Source organism: Diadema setosum, chromosome 4, assembly GCF_964275005.1.
Source record: "Diadema setosum chromosome 4, eeDiaSeto1, whole genome shotgun sequence".
NCBI classification, from domain to species: Eukaryota; Metazoa; Echinodermata; class Echinoidea; order Diadematoida; family Diadematidae; genus Diadema; species Diadema setosum.
Window position 1 is genome coordinate 19,869,121 of NC_092688.1, and position 25,454 is coordinate 19,894,574.

Genomic DNA, 25,454 nt, shown 5'->3' on the forward strand with positions numbered 1-25,454 from the left:
TCTTCAAACCGGCAAGTCCTCTGTAACATTTCTCCAAGATGTCGCACTACACTGACGACGATGATCGATACAATCGAGGTTATTCGGCAGGCGGCGGTGGTGGATATTCAGGGTAAAATATCTAAAGATGTGCCATAAATGCTTGTTGATATACTGCCGGTGTCCTATGCACCGCTAATTTGTTATTAGGAATTTGTTTCCGAGAGATATTTATTGTAATATGTGCAGTATGCCGTTCGTCGAGATCATGTGTGTGTTAGCAAATGTGTGCGCTTCCCATCCCATTCGATCCGAATCGCCCATGGACTTACAGCTGCCTGCGCATACGAAGTGTGGTGACTGATGATGTGAAGTGAGACTCTGCTCTGAAGTCTGATGTGCGAGAGAAGTGCACACACTGCTGAGCTGACTGCTTATACTGTATTATATGCCTACACTACAGATTACAGTCTATATCCCACTACTGTTAGCCAGAATCATGACGGCATGCCAATGAAGAATGTAGTTTCTATAGACTATTATGTCCTACTTCAAGTACTGCTACTGGCCTGGAGTGCCACACGCTCATCATGCTCATGTGCAATATTAAATGTCACCCATACCCATCCAACATACCTACTGATTGTATTTGTATCATGAATGATCATGACATGACATGAATGTGATAGCATTAAACGACCAGTCCATGTGCAAAATAACTCGAGTCAAAAAGTTGTGAAAGGATTTGGATGAAACCTACAGGGTACAGCATGTACAGGAAGGTTGCAAATTACAGAAGGAACAGATGAGTTAAAATAAATTTTGGTAGTGATTTGGAAATTTTTATGGGTTTTACGAACGATTTTTGATATTTTGGTAGAGAGGGTCAATACACTGATGAACTTGGTGAAGTTTGGGAGTTCATATAAGCTGCCCATTTTGGGGTTTTCATACACATACTAAATTGCGTGCTCTAGTTTCTGCTACGCTACTACTGTAGGTACAGTGTAGGGTAAGGAGCGCCGTGCAGCTGGAAGTTGATTTTGATGTAACAAAAGGCTTCTATATTGGGAAATCCGGTGATTTCCACTCATTGATGCATTACTATTCACTGATCTCTGCTGTGTGGAAGAACTAACCCCAGGGCGCTCTTTCACACAGTTGGAGAGCCCTGACTGAGTCAACCTGTACGATGAAAAAGAAACACAAATTCAAGCGCCTCTAAAAGTGTCCTATTTTACCAGCAAATGGTTTACTTTTCTTGTCTTTTTTTTTTCCCCGTATCTAATTCATACCAGTTGTGGACTTGCTCATTTTCAGATTGATCCCATGGTCTTGAAAAGACGTTTTTCCACCCATTCTTCTCCATACCTCCCATTCATTTTTTTGTTTTTTGTTGCAACCTTTGCGTGGCACTTGTACTTGGGTATACTTGGTGTAGAGACTGGAAGCAAAGCTTATTTGTCCATCGTTACTGTTTTGTCCTGTCTCAGGTATGGTTCATACTTGATTGAGTTGTTTTTCCAATGTCTTTTAAGGGAAGACATGAATTGGTTTATGTTGCTCGTGTTGATGACTCCTTGGGTAGTGCATTTCAATTGTTTACCTTTCTTGTTGAGAAAGCAGACTGCCTCAGACTAGAATAGAATGGATATGAATATGCATGGGAGCCGCAATGTCTTTAACCTTTGAACAAGGCCCTTTCACAGTGCGCTGTGTAGTGGCGAGCGAAAGGGTTCGAGTGAAACACGCCCACCAGCAGAGAGCAATCAAGCACCACATGATGTCGCACAGCACAAGAGTGCCTGGTCTAAAAGGCTATGTCATCTACCGGCTAGCGCAAGTGCATAGGTTTCAAATCTGTCCTACGGAGCAGTTGTTCGCTCAAATTCCTCTTGACCAAATCAAAGTCATCAATTTGGACAGAAATGGACTATTAGCAGAACCAAATGTTCACCATATCCTGTTGTCAATAATTGGACTGCATCTGTATGTATTCAAATTGATGTAAATTTCTAGTTTTAATTTGAAATTTAGCCGCGATACTACAGTAGCCCATATGAGACCCAAATCCTATTATCCGCAGCCCGAACGCGGTCTCGGTTACATGTATGGAAGAACAAGATCATTGGTGGAAATAACTACAAACGTAGCCTACTGCTTGGCGGAGGTCTGCGCTCTCGAGAGTGCTTCTCTAGTTAAAATGTTATGATCATTATGATGTAGGTCTATGTCGCGTGTTTCACTAACAGTTAGTAATACATGTATAAGACAATGTAGAAATCTAGATCTAGAAATTGACAGATCTAGATAACTGTATTATTACCTCCACCAAGGGAGGATGTTATGTTTTCATCGGCTTTCATTGGTTTGTTGATTTGTTTGTCCGTGTGCAAAATAACTAAAAAAGTTGTAAACCGATTTAGATGAAACTTACAGGAAAGGTTGAGAATGACACAAGGAACACATAATTAAGTTTTGATGGTGATCTGGGAATTTTTGTGGATTTTACAAAGGATTTTCTGTATTTTGGCAGGTAGGGTCAATGAAATAGGGAGTGCAGGCTGCGCATTTTTTGAGGTTTTCATATGTGCACTAAAGTGTGTTCTCTAGTTTTGGCTAGGGCGAGGCGTGCCGCGCAACTAGATATTCATGACATGTCAAAAGGCTTCTATTATTGGGAAATCGAGCGACTTTCAGCATGTATGACTACTTGTAGGTGAAACTCAAATGCCTGCGCTCACAGAGTGCTTCTCTAGTTATTATTGTAATGACTAACACTAGTGTAGACTAACAACAACAGTTAACCCTGTGTCAAAGACAAGTTCCATGAAATTGACTTGTAGCACATGCAAGAAACCAGCATCAAGTCCAAGGTTCGACCTCCTATCCAGTGCCAGTATTTGACCACAATAAAAAACATGGGATTTACATGTAGTCAGCGCTCAAATTTTGGATGGCATCATGGTTGAGTTACATTGTATGGGCGGCTTGCTTTATTCGCCTTTACTTACACTGTATGAAAAACTTTGTTGACTATCAGGTGGCTACATATGTTTGTACAGCTGTAGTATCACAGTACTTATCATTGATGGTAATTTTAGATTTATTTGAATTCGAATTAGTCTATTGTCTAATCATCCGCCATGACCATGACGATAAGTCATGATAGTACTCCATGTGTCGCTATGAAAATGATTCTTGCCACTCCTACCTGCTCTCTCTCTCTTCATGTAACTATTTGTAACTCAATATAAAGTCAAATTCACATGTTTTTTAAGCTTTTGGAATGGCAAAGTGTGCCACTATCGGAGAGGTGTTGCTTGTGATTCTGTCTGAAAATTTGCTGAACTTTGATTTGAAATATTTCAGTCGTGAAATGTTGGTAAGTCATGAAATCTGAAACGACTTTTTTCTCTAAGTTCCTTAGGCTAGCACTGTGCTGCAGAAACCATTAAATAATTTCATAATGGCCAAAGTGAGAAATACTGTACCATGAATGCTTAGTCCCCCTAACCATCAATATAGGAACTTATGATGTGTCCACAACTGCACAAGATTAGTACCCTTTTCTTCTCTCGTGTAGAATATAAATAGGTAAGGGCATAAGGCCAAGAAAAAAAAAAGAAGAAAGTAATTTCTCATCCTTCAATGAATCAAGTTGAATTGAATTGAATTGATTTTTTGATAAGGTTTATTATTCCTGAAATTGGCAGCCCAAAGGCTGAAATACATTCAGTTTACAGAGTACATGTACAGTGTGTATATAGATAAAAATCACAGTGCTTCACAAATAACATTTGAAGGTGTTTACAATAAACATATTGAGAAATTATACATAAAAATCACACAACTGTTAATCTAAAACAACAAAAACTTACATACATGTATACAGTACAACAACGGAGAAAAAAAAAAACTACTCAATACAATCACTTTCTTTTAAAACTCTGGATTATGAATATTTATTAAAAAAAAAAAACCCTTAATCTAAGCAACAACAACAAAAATACATATGCAGGGGTGTACAAAAATGAGGAGACGTTATTACACAGCAATTACAAAACTTTTCACCAACCCTCAAGCTAAAATCACCAAAATATTGGAAAAAAAAATCAATGACATTATTAAACACCAAAAGCACCTAACATAATATAATTCATCAAATGTTGCATTTATATTTTACTATATTATATCATAACAGAATCTAGTATAACAATTACACTTCATTTCTTTCCACATACATGTATATACATACATCATGTATACATAATAAAATCATGATTACATGTATACAATAGATTCAAAATTGCACTTTCATATTCCTCGTAATATAATTATAGTTGTGCATGTATCAAGATATCCATATACCATCATGCGTCATAAAAAGTGAAAGAAATGTACCTTAAAATGCAGTCCGATAAAAAGGGTGGGAGGGAGAATAAAGCCTAAAAGGCTTCTAGACAAACAAAAGCAACCTTTTCATAAATCAGTTACTGGTTTTGTAGTTAAAAAGGGAAAAGAGTATGAAAATAGAAAGAACAGCAAACACGTGTGGAAGAAAATTGGGGACATCAAATCTTGCAGCTTTCACATACAAATATATAAAACAATTACGAAGATGCCTTTGACAAAATTTATAAACATGTGATTCCACAATAGATTCAAAATTGCACTGTCATATATACTCATAATTGTATGCTTGTATGTACCAACATTTCAATGTATCTCATAAGTCATGAAGAGTGAGAGAAATGCGCCTTAAAATGCAGTCTGATAAAAAGGGTAGGAAAAAAAAAGAAAAAAGGAAAAAAGAGAGAAAGAAAGTTAAGCCTAAAAGGCTTCTATAGATAAACAAAGATGACCTTTTCATAAAACAGTGACTGGTGTTGTGGTTAAGGAGGGAAAGAAATTTGAAAAGAAAAAGAAACATAGGGAGTATATACAACAAACATGTGTGAAAGAAGATAGGAAAAAAACAGTCTTTCAACTTTCACATACGACATACATACAACAACTATAACAAACTAAATACCATAGAAAAAAAAAAACTTATTGTTTATTAAGAAGGCGAACTACAGATGGAATAGTGGATCTACGATAACGTTCAGTTCTGCAAAAAGGAGTGTTCAGGGCATGAGAATTGCGAAGTTGACGTGTGGAGATCTGATTCCGTGGAGGTGGCAAGAAGTCTCTATGGCGGGGGGAATGGAGAAGACCACGTCTGAATGAATGGAGGAGCTGCTCATACCGGGACGTTAAACGTGGGATTTGTAATTCATTGAGAGCGTTTTCATATGAGGTGTACTCATTGCCTAGGATGATGCGACAAACGCGTTTCTGAACTCTTTCCAAGGCATTAGCCTGTCCTTTGGTTATGTTAGGTGCCCAGAGAGGTGACGCATACTCGAGAAGAGGGCGAATATAAGATATGTAGATAGTTATCAGGTCAGCCCGGCTCACACTACACCTACGCAGACGGCAGAGAATGAAGAGTCTCCTCCCCGCCTTCGATATCATATCAGCGACTTGCGTGTCCCAATTAAGGTTTGACTGAAGGGTAACACCGAGGATCTTCTGACACGCAGTTTCCTCCAGGGGCACACCATTGATATCCAAGCGCACATGATGGATCTCGCGTCTGCTGAAATTGATGGTCATTGCATGGCTTTTTGTCACATTGATTTTAACATCGTTTCCAAGACACCAACCGGCAAGATCATCAAGATTTCTCTGTAAAAGGGAAACTGCTGTGGTCGGACGGATTTCAAGGATGCTCAAATCATCAACGTACAGCTGTATTTCCAGCGATTATTGGTGTAACATGCAGCGTCATTGACCAGGGCTAAGAACAGGACGGGTCCCATCTTGGTTCCTTGTGGCACGCCACAGGACAAGGTTTTCATGTCCGAGATAGCGGAGCCAATTCTTACAGCCTGGTTACGATCACTCAAGAAACTGCAAATGATTGGGAGAAGAGCTTCATCAACACCATACTCGATGAGTTTGCGAATGACGATGTTGTGATTCACTCGGTCGAACGCCTTTGAGAAATCGATTGTGCAAAGTGTCGCGCATTGATTCACTTTTTCCAGGTCCTTCAAAATTGTGTCGAGTAAGCTTACAAGGTAGTGTGTCGTCGAGCTGCCGCGAATATTCCCAAACTGACGATTATCTAGATGAGGTGCCAGATCACTCATCAAATGCTGCACAACAAAGGTTTCAAACACACGGGAAAACACGGGTGTAATCGATATTGGTCTCAAATCAGTGCAGCCAGAAACCGGTAACTTCTTTGGTATTGGTGTCACGACAGATGATTTCCAACACAGAGGAAACACCCAAGAAGTGTAGATGGCATTGAAAATGTTGGTAAGTGGTGCCGAAATCTCGAAAGCGAATTCACAAATCAGCCTCATGGGAATGTCGTCTGGGTGGACAGCTTTCGTTGGATCGAGTCGTTTAAGTTCCTTGTAGACTTTGAGCCGAGGAATAAGCGGAAGTGGTTGTCTTGCAGGGAGAAAGGCTGGACATGAAGAAGTGTCGAGTTCAGGCAGATCTCTGCATATCTCTGCAAAGAAATTGTTAATAAAAGAAGCTCGCTGGAAATCGTTCACACCAAACTCGTCAGGAAAGCTGATGGTTTGTTTCGTGTTCATACCAGCCATAGATCGAATTCTGCGGTGCCATTTTCCTGGATTAGAGCTTTTCAAGGGAGTGATCTTTGAGTCATAGAAGGCAGCCTTCCGTTTCTTGATATCACGTGAAACGCGATTTCGTAGAGAGCGAAATGTGACAAAATCTCCTCTATTATAGGCATGCTGTCTTCTTCGGATGAGCGATTTTAGACCGTTAGTTATCCAGGGTTTATCGGTTTTTGCACGTTTGCAGATCACAAGAGGAAAATGTTTTCTGTAAGCCTGTGAGAGCACTGTATTGAGATATTGGGCCATGTCCTCCGGAGAATGTAGTTGCGATATCTCATCAAAATTGTATTCGGTGATCCAGCGGCCAAAGGAGCGCACACAAGAGTCTCGCAAAGGACGATAACTGCGTCTAATTACAGACTTAGCTACGCTAGAGTGTGGTAGTAGGACGATAGTTGCATGATCAGAACGGCCAATTGGTGCTGTCACAATAGGCTCTCGGAAGTACTCCCCAGAGTCTGTGAATATCATGTCCAGGAGACTGTTGTTTCTCGTAGCCTGATTGACCAACTGCTGAAATCCAAGCTGTCCAGAAAATTGGTTGGTATCCAAGTCATTGAAATCACCTAAGACCATTATTGATGCATTGGAGAAGGAGTTCCGAATGCTATTGGTCATAATGATCAGATGGTTGATGATTTCATCCTTGAGAGGAGATGCAGGGGGTGAGTAGACAACACAGGTAAAGAGATCGATAGGTTGCTTTACATAACGACGGAGATTCATTTTAACCCACAGAACTTCGAGATTACCTGGAGTGAGATCACTTCCGTAGATGGTCGCAGAAATGTCATTCCTGACGTAGAGGGCGACGCCACCACCGCGTCTTGCAGATCTGTCTTTATGGAAGAGATTATAGCCGTCCATGAGATTCTCATCAGCAGGATTTGTCTCCGAAAACCAGGTTTCCGTAACTGCAGCTATGTCAGCTCCATGGACCTTGACAGTGGCACAGAATTTGTCTATTTTGTTGCTCAGTGATCGAATATTCGTTAGAAGAAAAGAGGGGAACCTGCATTTGTAGGTGTTAATGCGTTGCAAAGGGATAACATTGTGAGATATGGGCGAAGTCCTGTTGTTGTTACCACAATTAATCCGCCGAAAACGGTGATGCACTATGATCTCAATGGGCTGTCCAATGTCCTGATGAGTGCCCATGTGCACTGATCCATCAAACGTATGAGTTTCAATATCATCAGAAGTATTGGCAGATGACTTGGCCTTTTTTGTGATGACTACAGGGCCGTTGTTAATTTTCCTCTGTCTTCTCCCTCTGTGAGTTTTACGCCTTCGCGCTATACCAAGGTGATGAATAGTTTCCCAAACATCTTTGTGAAGTCTTGAGGGAATTGACAGGCTGGGCTTCAACACGTAAAGGGAGTCAATGTTGTATTTCCTTCACTGGTGCGTATCAAAAAAAAAAAAAAAAAAAAAAAAAAGTTTCGGCTACCACATCAATTCATAACTATTTACTACCAGTATTTTTCAAAATGGCGATGAAAATGTGAAAAATGTGCATTTCTCATCCCTGTCCGCATCCTTTTTTGAGTTGCCACATCAATTTTTCTTATGTTTGCCCTTTTGGGGCTGTTGATAAAAGAAAAAGACAAACAAAAAAAGACTGTCAACTGATATTGATGTCATGCACGCATGTTGGAATCTCCTCTAGTATGTGTAATAGTATATTGCGTAAAATAACATGTACCACAGGTATGCACTATTGTACTGCTAAGCAAGAATGGTCTACAAACTAGCTTTTACTGTGATGGGCCTGGATATGGCTCGCTATTGAGAAAACATCAGCACATACATTGTGAATGGACAAGTTGCCTTTGCACCCTCATACTGTATGTGCATGAGCTTTGCTTGATTTAAAAGCTTATGCTCTTGATCCCACTATTGCAGTAGTTTGCACATGTATGCTGCAGCTCAGATGAGAAAAACTTGGGAGATATCAAATGTGACCAGCGACAACGGTTTCAGGCAAAAGTCAGGAATTTTGAAAATTCATTTTTTCGTTGAATCACTTTGCCCATTTCCCAGTAAGCTTTACATTGTAGTACAGTAGTACAGTGCTGCACACACTGATTAGATGTCTTATGCAACGTGCAATCTGGGAGGGGAAACTGGTTTTAAAAATGCATTCATATTTGGCATTTTCAAAAAATAAACAAATATATTTGTGTGTTCTTGAATATTCACGCTGCACAATTTTCAACCCATTCAAAATGTGCAGAGAAGATTGTGAAGATATTTTTGTAGGTTTCCAATCTATCTCTCTGTTCCTCTGTGCCTTTATCTATTCCATCTCTCTCCCTCCTTCTTCCCCATTGATACAGTGGAGGCGGAGGAGGAGGTGGTGGCCGTTACAATGATGGTGGTCGATATGGTGGTGGAGGAGGTGGAGGGGGAGTCGGAGGAGACAGAGGCGGCGGACGATCAGGAGCAAACTTCCCCACAGCACCCCCCTACACCGCCTACGTAGGAAATCTTCCAGATGACTCGGTTCAAGGGGACCTTGACCACATATTTGAAAATCTGAGTGTAAGTGTATTCAGTTTTTATTTGTATTGTAAGTGCGTGTGTCGTTACTCCATTATGATTTTTCCTCCTTGAATTTCTGACCATGTGAGATATCATGTAGCATTTGTGTCGATGTAAGGGTAAAGGGGGTTGCCTAGAGAATGAAACATTGATGTTGGTGTCATATCCTGCTACTTATAATCGTAATTATGATATCACTCACACAGTGCAGATTCTGTTCCCACAAATTAAAATACTTTTTCCTTCAGTTTTACTTATGAGGCATCTACCTTCAGATGTTTGTACTCATCAGACAAAGCAGAAGTTCCTTGTGCCAGTAAAAATAGATTAAAAAAAAATAAAATAAAATAAAACTACTTTTTTCCTTCAATTTTACTTTTTAGGCATCTAACTTCAGATGTGTGTCCTCAATCTCATCTAAAGCAGAAGAGTTGAGTTCTGTGTGCAAATAAAACAAAACTGTCAAACTGAGCATGTGTATAGTCTTATTTGTTTATTTATTTATTTGTTTATTTTTGCCATGTTTTTATTTTATTTAGAGGAAAGTCCTGAGAGAGATCTAACATTCTTGTTAGATTGAAAAAGATAATAAAGAAAAAAAAAAGATTACTCATGAAGATGCTGTTCTTGTTTGCCCTTGTGTTAATGAACTACTGTGTAATGTCAGGATATTTTTCATCTCGACAGATTCGTAATATTCGCCTTGTACATGACAAAGACACCGGAAAGTTTAAAGGTAAGCTCACAAATGTTTCTTACAGTTAAAACCAAATTTCAGCTGCTTGGTGATTGAGATTTTTTGAACAACACATATCTGGAACATTTAATCTGTTAGGAAGAGCAACTTTCTTCTTATAATATGATTCACACTTTGAGGATTTGTTTTCTGCTTTAATAGCCACAGTCACTATTTGTACCATCGATGATGGTTGCTCTTCTGGCAGTTTCAAGCACCTGGTACGAATTTACAAAAATGTCATGGATGTACTGTTGCTTTGTTTCTGAAGAGCCGACTCCTTGTGAAACTTGAGGTCAAAATAGCTCTCCCAGTTTGGTAGTGTGCCCTACAGATGTTGAACTTCGTTTTGATATGAAGATATCTCTACACTCATGAAGAAAACATGTTTTCGTTGTATTTATTTCATTCAGTTGAATTGGAAGACAGTGAGAGGTTTGCCCAAAGAGTGATGAAGTAATACCATTCAGATATGGCTCTCACTCTCATGAGTACTTCATTGTGTGTATCAAGAAAACTATAAAACACTTGGTAAGTGTGGTATGTTGCCTGTTATGTAGATGACCTTGTGCATATGCATTGATGGAAGTGTGACAGTCCACATATCTGATATCATGATTCATTCTTTAGATTCTGATGGAATCATGCTCAGACTTCCTCCATCAACATGTTTATATGAATATAACAAGTGTGGATATAGCATTTTTATCTCTCTATTCATATATATTAAAGGGAAGATAAACCCCAAGAGCAATGTGGATTGAGTGAAAGCAGCAGCATTAGTAGAACACATCAGTGAAAGTTTGAACAAAATCGGACAATCGATGCAAAAGTTATGAATTTTTAAAGTTTTGGTGTTGGAACCGCTGGATGAGGAGACTACTAGAGGTTATGACGTATGAGTGGACAACAATACCAAGAAAATATAAAGAAAATACTACAAAAATCCATTTTTCGTGAAAATTACAAATTCCATCAACTTGATATTTACATATGTTAAGGGTAGCAATTATTCCCCCTGCTTTCTGAAAGAGGTTGGTCCATTGCTCTTTCATAATTCTAGAAAAGTGAATTTTTGTTGAATTTCCTTTATATTTTCTTTATATTGTAGTCCACTCATACGTAATAACCTCTAGTAGTCTCCTTATCCAGCGGTTCCAACACCAAAACTTTAAAAATTCATAACTTTTGCATCGATTGTCCGATTTTCTTCAAACTTTCACTGATGTGTTCTACTAATGCTGCTGCTTTCACTCAATCCACATTGCTCTTTGGGTTTATCTTCCCTTTAAGTCTTTTGCATATATTCTAATCTAACTATTTGAATTTTCCCACTTTGAATTTTCTGTTTGACAGGTTTCTGCTATGTTGAATTCGAAGATGGGGATACATTAAAAGAGGCCCTTGAACTTGATGGAGCAGTAAGTATGCCTGCAAGTTACTGTGCAGCACGTATGTCAGTATGTTTTTGTGTGTCAATGTTCTAAAATGTGAAATTTCCTGCCAAATGCAGTGTTCAGTCAAAGTGTGTCAAGAAGTTTTGTTTGCATATATATGTATGTAATATGCGGATGAATCAGAAAAGTTTTTGCAGGTTTGGATAATCTTTATGAAATTATCAAAAAGTTGAAATTTATTCCCAAAATGGTTTTCTGTAGTGGCAGCATTTAGTTTTTCATAACCACATTTCATCAGAAAGCAAGTCCTTTGAATAATGAAAATGAAGAAAGCAACAAATCTTTGAACTTGAGCAAAATAGGATATGGTATGAAAAGATTTGAGCAATGTAAAAAAAAAAAAAAAAATAGAAGAATGTGTCATGTGAGGAAATTGACATGGATGTCAATTATGATATTCTGATTGCAGTTGTGATACTTGAAAATTCTGAGACAAGTAAGAATGTAGTATGTCAGCTAACGCCAAGGTTTAAGTCCATGATCTCATCTTTTGTGAAGATTGTGTTCATTCAGAATTTATGCCACCGATTTATTTATTTATTTTTGTGTGTGTGTGTGTGTGTGTGTATGATGAGTATTTAAGAATTCTTGTCCTCATTGTAGCATGATGACCATTATGTGATAGCCACAAGTGCTGCAGGTGATAGTATTAAACATGTTTGTTGGTCATACTTGCAGATCTATGATGGCCGCAAACTCAGAGTAGATATAGCTGAAGGCAGGAAGAATAGGAGAGATGGTCAGAGAGGAGGTAAGTATCATGAACCTTCACAGAATATACTGTTAAAGTGGAAATTTTCAAGTGAGTAATTTTTTATGCTCAACCAAGTAGGATCAATTTTGCATGTTTTCAGTTCCATGGAATAGAAATATCACATATTAATTGCATCCAAGAAACCAAATTTTGTTTGCTTTTGTTTTTGCGGTAGTATCTTGTTGCGTGAAATATGCACAAATTTCTGCACTGCGAAAATTTCCACTTTAAAAGTAAGCAAATTTAGTGAAATTGTTGTATGACAAATGTCTTTCTTACTGCATATGGGAAATGAGCAAATGTGATTATAGCGGCAAACCCTATTTTGATGTGTCTTTAGTCAGTACTTCAAAAGGTAGTAGACAAACTGAAAGCAGACCAAATAGAACTATGTAACATTAGAACAAATATCAAAGTTCATATATGTTGGCCACACCGTTCGATGGCCTGTAGAAGCAGATGTCAATGCACTAAACTTGCTGCTCTTGCACTTATCCAATGTGGAGTCGGGTATATGGACAGAGACGTGGCACTGTGCGTAATGCCAAGCTCGCACCCCTTCAAAGGCATTTTCTTAGGTATTGGGAGTTGGGGAGGGGATTGGGGGGTTTATCAGTATTTCAGCATTGCCAAATGAAATTATTTTCACTGTGGTTGCTCTGGTCCACATTCACCCAGCTCAAACTGACAGACTTCATTGAGGGGTCTAAAACATGACAGAGTGTTCCTATCATCTGTTGAAATCTTTAAATCAATCTAAATACGTCTCATGTGTCCTTTAGGATACTCAGGCGGAGGCCGGGGAGGAGGCAGCAGAGGTGGTTATGGTGGGAATCGTGATGGAGGTGAGATGACTAGCGTGCTTTTAGAGTCCCTAACAACAAGCAAATACTTAAACTTGCATGAAAAGCCAGGACAGGTTGTATGGAAGACAAGAGATAGCATGAAAAGTTGTTGATATTATTGTTGTACATGGTCTTGCCTTTCTAGAGTTTTTACTTGCGTATTGCTAGTACTGGTATGCAAAAATTGTATGAAGCAAAATTATTTGTTGCATCATATCAGCATCATTTGTCATCAAAAGACATGCAACTGTCATGATGGCATCCAAGCACTCGTGTCTGGAAGAGATTTTGGAGACAAGTTTTCCATTTTAAGATGGTAATGAAAGTAATAAGAAATTGTTTCGATGTAATACTGTATTAGGAAACAAGCATTTGCTACAATTTCTTCATAAATAAGCATGTTTAAGGTTTTACATGTTTTACATGCACAGATAAGAGACCAAGCCAAAGGTATTAAGGTATGCTGTATGATAAAAGTTAAAGGCATGACAGTGACAGTAAAGAAGAGAACATACAGATACATACAAGTGTACGGTATCTGCCAAATTTTGTAAGGTCTGTCGTAGACACACCAAATTTCAAAGTGGTAATATCAAGAAATGCAGAAGTTGGATTCTGTGTGAATTCTGTGTGAATTTATACATCCTCCCAGAACGCGGTGGTTACAGAGGTGGTGGAAGCGGGGGCTACGAGAACAGTGGCGGTGGTGGTGGCTGGGATGACAGGAGAGGAGGCTATGGTGGCTATGGAGGAGGCGGAGGAAGGCGAGACAGGGGATACGGTGGGGGAGGAGGTGGCTTCGACGGTGGGCGTGGCGGCTTCGATGGGGGGCGTGGTGGCTCTGATGGCGGGCGTGACAGAGGATACGGTGGCGGAAGAGGAAGACGTGACGGCGACTTCAACCGCCCACCCAGGCAAAGGGAGGAATTTAGGGAACCCACAGCAGGTTTGTGCAGCAGTCAAACTTTTTCCATATGTTATGATCGCCATCCCGTCCAAATGCTGTACACGGCATATACAAGTATGTGCAGGGCTCGACCTTAGCGGGAGCCCGGGGACCATTGGCTCCCCAGAATCGCTACGGGCTCCCTAGAAATGTATGAAAAAAGCCCGGCTGGCTCCTCAAGTTTTTTTGCCGTATAGCCTCACGTTTCAAGACAGAATTTAGTTTATGTACACATCACATTTTGGACGAGCGCGAGCGGCCCCGGCGCGCGCAGCGAGCCCTGACGCTCGAAGTTATTATCCCTGAAATTGCAATATAGACTACACACTGTACATGTTTCATTCTCCAGCCGGCCCGCGTTGCCCGCATGTGTGTGTGTGTGTGTGTGTGTACCCGACGTGTGTGTGTTCGTAATCTTCTATCGTAGAATAGTGTGCGCGCATGCAATTCGCTGCTTGCGTACTGTGTACACCGAACGGAACTTCGCGCACCTGAATCCCTGTCGCCTACGGACCGTGGATGTTGACATCGATCGCCGTGGTATCCCCACGTGTGGCCGGCTGGGGAGCGTGAGTATAGTAGCTTAGCTACTCACTGTAGTCAGCTGCCACTACAAACAGTACCCTATTTCGTTTTGAGTCGGGGTAGAAGCGCTCCGTTGTGCAATGTCTGCTTTTTTTCTCTACTTCTTCCGCTTTTCCCTTGCCTCCCAAGTACGAAATGATTTTGAGAGTGTTGTGTGTGGTTTTTTGTAACGTTATTGCATCATTTTTCTGCAAGGAAGAGGTGAGTTTCTGTTCGTGTATTGATGTGCACTGCAGTATAATGCGCAGGTGAAAAGCGTTCGAATTTTCTTTCCCGAGTACTGTTTGATATCGTTGAAACTCGGTGTATTTCTAGGCCTATTATTAAAGGAGATCTCATATAACAGAATACTTATAACAAACTATTTTCCGGTCAAAATGAATTAATTTCCTTTGTTTTGTATCGTTTATTGACGATCCCAAGGATCCACATCTCGTCGCAATACAGAGTTTCCAATGTGTATTAATTTTCGCGTAGCTTTTGGTGCTGCAAACTTTTGCTAGGGCCTAATCCTACTACTAAACTTATCGTTCTATTTCTGTCGTTTCTCACACCTCGTTTGGTACGATTTCTTCCATTTTATATCACTTTATCCGTTCCCTTTTTACTTTGAAATGTTTAAACGTAATTCTTTCAAGTGTCTCGCACTGTTATTTCGTAACGGCGATTTCTCCGCTTTGCTGCAATGCTTTTTCGAATCGAAGTGACGTGTGTTGTCTTTTCTAAATATTTGTGTTGTTGGGAGGTGTTGATACTTGTTATTTGTATTTGTTATTTATTTTCCTCGGTTTTTATCTCGAGGGACTGTACGTGTTTCTTAATGTTGATAGGAAAAGGCTAAAATGATCTGAGTGATGTCTGATGGTGATGATGAAAACTATGCTGGTACAATTGTATAAAAAGACGGCTTACTGTGAATGCTGTATGAGCGTACGTGCTGTTCGTTTTATTTCACTTTCCCTCTTTCTTCTTTCCCCCTTACTCTTCTTTCCCCTCCAAAGAATGATTAAAAAAAAAACAAATTATATACACCTCACAACAAAAAGATCTACGATCTACCAACCCTCGTAAAGTTAAATCTAAATGTTCAATATCAGCAAAGAAAAAGGGGAAAGCATGAATTACAATAAATCAGAGCGAAGAGATTGTGAAATACTGAATACATGCGCGCAGTCTCTTCGGCTCGAAGAAACTTGACACCCACCCTTACCTTCTCCCCTTGTGGAAATTTCCACAAAAGCAGGTGCCACACCCAGGTGCGTGCCAGACGAAAGAATGCGCGCATTGGAATAAACAGCGTGTAAATATCCTGGAAATATCGATCGAAGAACCAGCTCATTAGTAGAATTAAAGGAATCATTGCAAAGATATCGTGATTCTATAGCCTTTCTTTTGGCGCATAGCAGGAAACATCAAACAGTCGAATATAGTGTACTTAATCGAATATCTTATGTTCCCTGAACAATAAAAAGGGATCGATTAATCAGTCAATTAAAAAGGCAATCACAGAAATACTTAAAAGGTCTCGTATGCCCAGACAAATTCACTCCGAGTAGGTCCAATGAGATGCAGTCATCACCTGGTTAGACAGCAAAATCATGACGATTAATTTAAGTTCATGCTCATCATAACTGCTTATTACTTTTCAAAGTTTTGGCTATCAACAATCGTTCGTGGGTGTTTTTTGTTTGTTGTGTATGTTTTTCCTCTTGAAAGACGTAATGACTTCTTCGTATCGAATGTAAACTACATGTTTACCGTAAACAAGCCATCAGCTCAGCTGTGGCGCATTCGATCCATCGAACTTGCAGTAACCTCTTAGGCAGGAGCACATGGCGCATTCCTTTAAACTTGAAAGTACAACCACGTGTTTGCACATTTGCGCAACCACACACAGCGCGGCATTTCGAGATCGGGATCCAGTCAGGGTAAAAGAAATTGGAATACCGGTACTTTCGGAAAATACTGATGTTTAAAATCCAGTAAAATTAAAAAGCCTGAAAACAACGCATGATTACGTTTTATAGTAAACAATAGTTTGAAACACCGAACAGAGTTTTGCATTCGCTCACACAGAAGCTTTCTTGAGAAGATGAAAACATTCCCCCACCCCTGCTAGATAGTGGAAGCTTCCATAACCAGCCCAGCAAGTTTCTGGAGGTACACAACATGCACTTGTAGTCTTGTACACATGCATTGCGAGAAAGCAATCAATCAACTCTGAACATTGCGTAGTTTGGATTCTTTATCGTGCTGGTGACCAGCTCGATACTTTGGCATGTGTCGTAATGTTTTGTTAAGAGCCTGTAGGCCTTATAAGTCGACGAGTTTAATTCAAAATGGCAAAAAGAGGGAGATGGAAAAAATACGGATTCTGGTGGAAAATACGGATTATGGAGCTGCTGAGTACGGATTTGTGCTTCCAAAGGTTGGCAGCTCTGCTGATCAATCAACATGTGGCGTTACATAATATTTCTAACCCACACCTTGCAGCTAGAAAAAGAAGAACCGAGAAAGAAAGACAATATGAACAGACCAGGGTAAGAAATTACACAAGGGAATGGGAGAGGGACCACACAAAACACCTACACACACACCACGCAGGTGCACGGCAGGCACAGGCACACACACACACGACACACGCACGCACGCACGCACGCACGCACACACACACACACACACACACACTGTGACTGTGCTAAAACCCGTTAGAGACTATCTCAGACTTGTGTCTGTGGAGAAATGCATGTTATATCGAAATGAAATCTTCTCCACCAGGTTAATACATGTAATAGACCTCTCCTGCCGATTGTGACTGAGGGAAACGTGGCTCTCTAAAACTCAATTTGGCTCCCTAAAAAGGTCCCCGAGGAGCCCGGCTGGCTTCCTAGAAAAAAAGTTAAGGTCGAGCCCTGATGTGTCATTAATATTTTGCTTTTTCGCAAATCTTATAAGTCAGGTGCTACTCGAGAAATTAACAGCACGCAAAAAAAACAACATCTACTTTCCATCTCAACACATGAATGCAACTTGGCATACACAGTGCATGTGCAAGGCAGTATTGCCTTATACTGACTTCTCCTTTCATCGCTCTCTTCAGTCATGATTTACCACTCATAAAAATTTCTTACAGGTGAAAAAAACCCATACTACACGTGTGGATTGAGTAAATGCAGCAATATAAGTAGAACACATCAGCGAAGTTTGAGGAAAATCGAACAGTCCATTCAAAAGTTTTACATTTTTAAAGCAGCTATTACTGGATGAGAAGACTACTACAGTTTCATTACATCATGTATTAAAACTACATAAAGAAAATATTTTTTTTAAATTGCACAATATTTCATTTTTTGAAAATTAAAATAACACGTTCCTTTGCTTGTTGCAGATATATGTTCATCTTGCACATATGTCCAGGGTAATATTTGCTGAAAGAGACAACTCCAGTGCTCTTCCATTATGCTAGAAAAGTGAAAATATGTTGAATATTCTTCATATTTTCTTTATATCGTTTTCCATTCATGATGTCACAGAGTATTGTAGTTTTCTCATTTAGCGATGGCAGCACCACTGTTTTAAAAAATGCATGAGTTTTTAACAGATTGTCTGATTTTCCTCTAACTTTCACTGATGTGTTCTGGTAATATTGCTGCATCCCCTCAATTCACATAGATATTTGGGTTTCATTCTCCTTCAACATTCCTCAGCTGGATGTGAGGATGAAGGCATGGCCAGCATGATGATTCCAATCTAGTATCTACTTGCACATCAAAGACTTTGCTCATTGGCATGCCTTGGTATTTGCATTGTAATTGACATGCATGTCCTTTTTGTCTAGCTGTACAAAGCAGCATGTGGCTTGATGCTCTCCCCCATGGTTAGTGGCTTTTTCTCCCCTCCCCTCCCGAAAAGCACTGATGCTAAGCATCACAGTGATCCTCCACATCAGTCCTCCCTCTTGAAGTGAAGAGGGAATTCTATAGACACAGAGACATGTCTTATCTGAGTTAAAGATGTCTCACTTGTCTTAGCCAGTGCAAACGTCAGGTGCTAGTATACAAATATCGACTGCTACAGAGGGAGATGGTAAAACTATTTGCACCAAGGTGATTTCTCAACAGTGCTATGTCCCGAGACGAAGTCGAGGGACATGGCACTGTTGAGAAATCACCGAGGTCAAATAGTTTTACCATGGCCCAAAAGAAAGCAGTCGATATTTGTTTTATATCCCTCTCGAGCATTTTACTAGAGTGATGACAAGGTTCCCTTTTGGAAAAATGTGCAGGTTTAACGTTAACTCTAACGTTAGGCCGTGGCAGTGCAGCAGCAGTGCATGCAGCGCGTGTAGCGAACAACACCGCTGCGCTGTATGTGTAGGCCACCGTAAACCGTTGTTGATTCCTACGCACGAGCTACACTACAGCGTGCAAAACTCCGAAAGATCGAGGAGGTCCAGGACTAGAAGTAGGCTTGAAGTGGCTTCGTTACCCAGATCATCTTCAAAATCGGTTTTAGTTTATTCCTAATTCGTACCTGATATGTTGTCCTGCTGCAATCATTCCTCCGTTACTTTGTCAATTGAGCTGAACTGCATTGATCACACTAACGTTATATACACACACGTTACACGCCATCGCACCACATATTTCTGTAATGCCGTCACGCACCGGACCGCGCTGCTAGCGCTAGCTAGCTACAAGCCACAGGACTGTCGCTAGCTAAAGTATCGCTACTATGCGCACTGCGTACATTCTAAAGTGAGAAATGTAGATATCGATCACACGATCACGATTGGGTGCAGATTGTGGATTCCCAAAAGTACTATATCACGCTGGCTAGTAACTCTTTGCACCGCATCCAGCTGCTCGTAGCTAGCTAGTAAAACTACACCATTTTCGTGCTCTGTGTAATCCTATGGCAAGAAACTTTACATGAGGGATATAGTACAATTTAGTTCTTGGAACTATTCATCTACTGAGTTAGTATCCTTACCACCTTTCTCTTGATGCATCTGCCCGTAGATGATGCAGTGTTTTTAGTGGAAAGCCTCCAGCCACCTACTGGATGCCTTACATTTGTATAGCCCCAACTGTTTGGTGAAGTTGAGAGCTTTCATTTGAAGTACAGGGTGTGATATGGGAATCATGCACGCCATTGCATCCCTATACCCTTCATATGGCATGCAGTTGAGCTCCTCATACCCCATCTGTGGGGTCTTCTTTCTCGTCAAGCAGAACATTGCTCTTGTACTCACTATTAATTCACTCCCTCTTCCTTGCAATGATGTCATCGATTTATGGTTTTCCCACATCTCTGATTGTGGATTCCAAGCTTTTCCATGATCGATCAATATATAGCTCTTCCTATACTCGTCGTGTACTGTATACGCTATATATTTCGCGTGGGTTTTATTTTCGCGAATTTCGCGAGTCGGGAGCTATTCGCGAAATTAACAACACGCGAAAATATTACCTTCCAAAATGAATCCCTTGCCTTGACGATACGATCATTTTACGGCTTACCAAACAGACCATACTGGCTAAGCTTGTTTACGTACATATAGCATGTCCACGTCTAACTAATTTACTAGAATCTCTAGTATACACAGCCCAGTCGCTGTGGTAGCATTCGTTGCTAGTAAGGTGAAAATTCACACTTTCTTTGCCACTTCATATTTTCTCCGGTCCCCCAATCGCGAATTTAACCACTCGCGAAAATGTGTGACATCGGCAATTTGCGAAAATTTATGCACGCGAAAATTATAGCGTATACAGTATCCTTTAATGACCTCCACTTTCATTGTGGTGGAAAGTATGTTCTTTGACTTGGCTATAATTATGGTAGCTGTAGCTAAAACTTCATTTGAGATCTGGTTGAGACTTGAAGACTCAAGAGAAGACAGCTTGAACATTACAGTCTCGGCTGGAAAGTTATCTAGAGCAGATCACAGAGGCATGTGCCCTCAAACGACAGAATGAGAATGACGAAGGCTGCTATCAGCGAATGGCTTTGTATGCTTGGGCAGAAAACTGATGCCTAATTAGTATCACTAAAAATACATCTCTACTCACCAGATAAAGCAGTAGATTTCACCTCCATGTTGCATGCATTTAGATGAATTAATTTTGAATGGATTGTGCAAAGTAGGTTTGTAAAGGGTCGATATAAACCAGGCAACACACATTTTCACATATCGCACTCTACATACGCTCACATGTACATACACACATTGCAGGCTTTGATGGCTTTGCACTGTTCAGATATTTTCAAGTGTTGGCAGGTGCAGTTCAGGGGCAAACCAATGTGTATACTGTTATACAATCTTAATCAAACTATTGTATGTATTAACCATATCCTTTTATTTCTTCTTACAGAGGAGGTAGCCCAAAGACCAAAGCTAAAACTGGCCCCCCGCACTGTAAAGGAACCCGTAGGTCAGGAGGTGGATTCCAGCAAAAGGTCCGCCATTTTTGGCACTGGCAAGCCGAGAGAAGAGAAGCTGTCAGACATGAAGCATGAAGCGTCATCATCATCATCGTAGCTGTAGGCACCAATTGTTGTTTTCAATGCAAAAGTGTACAGTTTGTTTTGCGTTGTAGTTCTCCCAATGGGGTTGATTATCTGTGGAGTTCAAGTAACCCAGGCATCACACCACGGGATATTAAACACTGTGCAGAAGGCATCAGGCATCACATCAGTCATTGGGCACCAGTGGTTCAGCAGAGAAATATCCAAAAACTGTATTGTGTGTGTAAGGACAAGTTTAATAGTTGGTGATACTTGCAATTAAACAAGCAACATTAACCTCTAACTGTTATTGAGGGAAGAGGGGTCAAGGATGAAAATGAATTCACCTTGATAAGAGGTGCTTATGAAAGAAAAAAAAAATGCATTTACTTGCGATGAAGAAGGCAAAATGAAACAATGTGTAAATATTTGTTCTAAAAGGAATGTTGAAATGATTGTACCCTTTAGAAATCTTTATCTATCTTCCTTGCTAAGATATCATTCATCATTATGGAAGCATTTCTTACAGATTTGAGGACTTTTCCAGTTCATGAATTGTAACTCATGTAGAGTAGGCACGAGACTGATCATAAGAAATAATTTGAGATTCTTGATTTTATAAATGGAGGATGTTGTTGAAGGTATTAAGAGATATTTTTCTATGAATGATATTTGGCGTGGTTAGTGCAGAGTGGGGAAAAGCGATGAGACCATCGTACAAGCTTAAAATTACATTCTGTGGTGCAGATGACTTTAGAGCCATGGGTAGCACTTGAACTCATATTGATTATACTCCATCTAGAAAGTATAGTTTACATCTACAGTGTGTTACATTGATAGAAGCAGCATAGCATGCATATCTAAAGTAAAGTTAGCATGCTAGTGTTGGAAGTCACTTTTATATTTCACTGTGCCATGCTTTGTTACGAGTTTGATCTTCTATTATCCCCCTGTAACAATAGGCAACTGGCAAAAGTTAGCTGTAATGGAACGTTTTTAGTGGCTTTCGCACAACATACGAGAAATCTAGAAATCGTCTAAAATTTAAGGCATTCCATGCTTCTCAAGCCGGGATGTTGAATAGACCTAGGGAATGATGTTGATAGCGGTCACTCCATTTTTATTGCCCACAATTTGGAAATTGTCATACAAATCGTGATGGAAGCTCGCTGAAGTGAAGGCGACTCAACAGTTGAGTCACAGTTTATATCAGTGTGTAATCTCTTGTCTTTTTTTTTTTTTCATTTTGCCAAATGAAATCAAGTACATTGACATCAACTCCTGTTAGAGGCTCTTCTTACGTTACCTGAATGTTGCTCAGCTTGCATTTGGAGCCTGAGGGTGAATATATTGAGTGAGAGGAGCCAAGGTTACTCTATCTAGGCACGTCGATTTCTCGCCATCGTGCGAGTGAAAGATTTCAAGTTAACTAAAGTAATGTTTTCCTTCTGAAAAAAGGTGGATTTATGTCTTGTAAATATATAAATTGAGTGCATTGATGTCCAGTATGTATGCTGCTCTGTAATTATGCTTCTTCTTTTGCGCATTTCAAGCTAGGAATATCTTGGTTGTTTTTTTTTACATATCAAGAGGTCCTAGATTGCTAGTAATTTTGGTCTAACTGCATTTATTCATAGGTAATGTCATATAACTTGGCAGGTTTATAGCTATTCAGGTTTTGTTTTGTTTTTTCTCTTCAGTAGATAAGACAGTAAATGTACATGCATTTCCACTTATATATTAGTGCATGTATGTATATTGCAATTGTATTGATATTTGTGTATCTGCTTATAAAGAAATGTGGGAATATATTACATATTTCCATTTCTGTATAGATTATTGAAGCAGAAAGCATTTGGGTATTGATGACTAATTCTGTAGAAGAAGAGAAAAAGTAAAAAAAAAGTAAAAAAAAAAAAAAAAAAAAAAGGAAGAAAAAAAAAAAGATAGATTGAATTTGACATCATTATTCCAAATTATGCTTCCTGGAGCAGCATGTGCTGCTTTGGTGAATGGTCTAGTTCATGTCAGAATGATATGTTTGCTGTTTATCAAACTCACTGGGTAGTGGGAAGTACTTGGTAGTAGATGCATGCAAGACTACGTCCAATACAGAGGACTGTGCATTAACATTGTTTGATTGGTTGTCTCATTTCTAAACACTTTCATGAAGTGATGTTTATACGAAAAGAAACAGTGACGGACAGGTTTCTTGTTTCTTGAGTTGGATGCCAGTTCGGACAAGCGGCACCTTCCTTGTGTCCCTCGTTGAGTGTCGGTTCCTGTTACTTGTGACAGACTTTGCCGTGTTTCATACAACAGTAGGAGTTCTGAAGCTCGGGTGGGCAAGATCATATTTGTGTGCAAGTAGGATAGACGTCAGAATGCTTGTGTTGATCATTAACTAGTTGGCGTGTTGTGCCAGGGAGGGAAAGCCCATATTGGAAATCTGAAACTGTGAAGAATAGTTGCAGAAAGTTTGCGGTCTTCAAAAGGCTGTGAAAGTATGTATATGGACTTTTGTGAGTGCTTTTTTTAATATTTAAAAGAAAAAAAAAGTCAACACACAGAAGTGAGTGTTGCCAAATTACAGGGTGCCTACAGCAGCGTGTACATAGAACAGGTACTCTGTAACTTGACGCCAAGTGTAGCATGGTCTGTTTTTTCCATTTGTATCATAGATATATATCATGCAAGACAAGTTCCACCTTGAATGGTGGACATGTTACGAGCATGATATGATGCTATTATTTGAGGGCAGCACACGCCACGACACGAAGGAGCATGCATAATATCCTTTGCCCACGAGTATTGTATTATTATAGGAATGTAAAATAAAAGAAACGACTCGTCACCCACAGCACTATGTATCTTTGTCAGTATGTGTGTGTGTATGTGTCTGTGTGTGTTGGGACAATCACATGATTGACAAAATTATAATACATGTACTTTAAATTACAGCTTGTATCCTCTTTCTGACATGTGTTTAAAAGGTCGTATCATACAACCTATATTGGACCACTGGTAAGAAAAGCATTTCTAAAGGAACGTCAGAAATAAATGACATTTATCCTCAGTAGATATGGATAAATGTTTCTCCTTATTCTTCCCTCTCTCCTTTTATCGCCACTCGGTGAGTGGTGACTTGAATATTATATTCTTAGTATGTCGTATTGTTTAGACAAGCATTTCTGAGGCCATTATCCTCATCAAGCGTTTGCTTGTGATGGTTTCCTGTATTTCTGTTATATCCAGAGTTGCTTAATTTGTCTTTTGAACGGCAGATACATGTACACAGGATCCAATGTTTGCATATACAGTATGTATTGGTTGTATGCATGAAATAATGCTTGCTTGGTTTCGTTTTACATCATGTTAGAAAAATATTGGATATTCGAATTAATCATTAATTAATCATTTACCTGTCAGATTCAAATTATACTGTGCTCAATTAGTTTGTTCTATTGATTTTGTATTACATTTATGTATGAAGAAGTAATTAAGAAATAAATCAAATCAAACAAATCAATCAAATACAATGGAAGAAGTTAAAATTGACAGAAGACATACAGCAGAAAAGCAAAGGGATTCTGGAATTTTCAACATTTTTCACAAGACTGTGATACTGGTAGAAACCAAACATGTGAATGAGATGGGGTAGTGTCATTACCCCGTGTCTCTTGATATTGGTTTGTATTCAGAAATATACACTGTACCTGTACAAATCATGTTTGGGGGAGATGCTTTAGTAAATACCATTTCCTGTTGGGGGAAAAAATATATATACACTTAATTTGTGTATATATATGTGTGTGTATTATATAATATGTATATATCATTCCCATATGATTTCGTCACTACAATACTTGGCTATTTTTGTTTTCATTTCATTTTAGAAGGAATCTTTGAAATTCAGGTCATTACGAGACTCGAGAGGAAAATTTCACCCCCTCATCAGATTAGCTTATGTAGTTACGTGTACCACCAATACCACTGTTTCATGATAACTATCTGAAATATAAAATCCCTTAATTTCCTTATGGTCCGTTTATAATGAAACTTACCCCATACTATGTTTGATTTCACTCTATTCAACAAATTCAAATTTAAACACTGTGGAGTGTGTTGTTACACTAATCAGCAATACATGTACAAATGGTTGTATCTGGTGTTCATGCTTGTGTCTGTGCCGTGTGTGTGTGTGTGTGTGTGTGAGTGTGCGAGTCTATATTTATGTGTGTGTTTGTCGCTTCTGAAGTATATACTGATCATTTTCCACCACAAAGGACCTATTTCTGTAGAGAGCAATCAATTTACACACTTCATTTACTCAAACGATGTCAAAGATCCACTGTACAAATGTGAACAGGGATGTCTTTCACACAACAAAGACA

General features: G+C 39.5%; 1 protein-coding gene across 1 annotated transcript; it reads left to right on the forward strand.

The window, feature by feature from the left end:
* Nucleotides 1-8: 8 nt before the first annotated feature.
* On the forward strand, nt 9-23,623 carry LOC140227591 (eukaryotic translation initiation factor 4H-like). The gene is made up of 8 exons (XM_072308010.1): nt 9-112; nt 9,026-9,230; nt 9,918-9,966; nt 11,323-11,387; nt 12,102-12,174; nt 12,960-13,022; nt 13,675-13,968; nt 20,928-23,623. Exons 1-8 carry the CDS (start codon nt 39-41, stop codon nt 21,092-21,094), a joined length of 990 nt encoding a protein of 329 aa, XP_072164111.1. The 5' UTR covers nt 9-38; the 3' UTR covers nt 21,095-23,623.
* Nucleotides 23,624-25,454: the final 1,831 nt, after the last annotated feature.

Coding starts and splice junctions, on each gene's coding strand:
- LOC140227591 (XM_072308010.1), top strand. CDS start 39: ATGTCGCACTACACTGACGACGATGATCGATACAATCGAGGTTATTCG. Junction 113..9,025: donor GGCGGTGGTGGATATTCAGG/GTAAAATATCTA, acceptor CCATTGATACAG/TGGAGGCGGAGGAGGAGGTG. Junction 12,175..12,959: donor GAGAGATGGTCAGAGAGGAG/GTAAGTATCATG, acceptor TGTGTCCTTTAG/GATACTCAGGCGGAGGCCGG.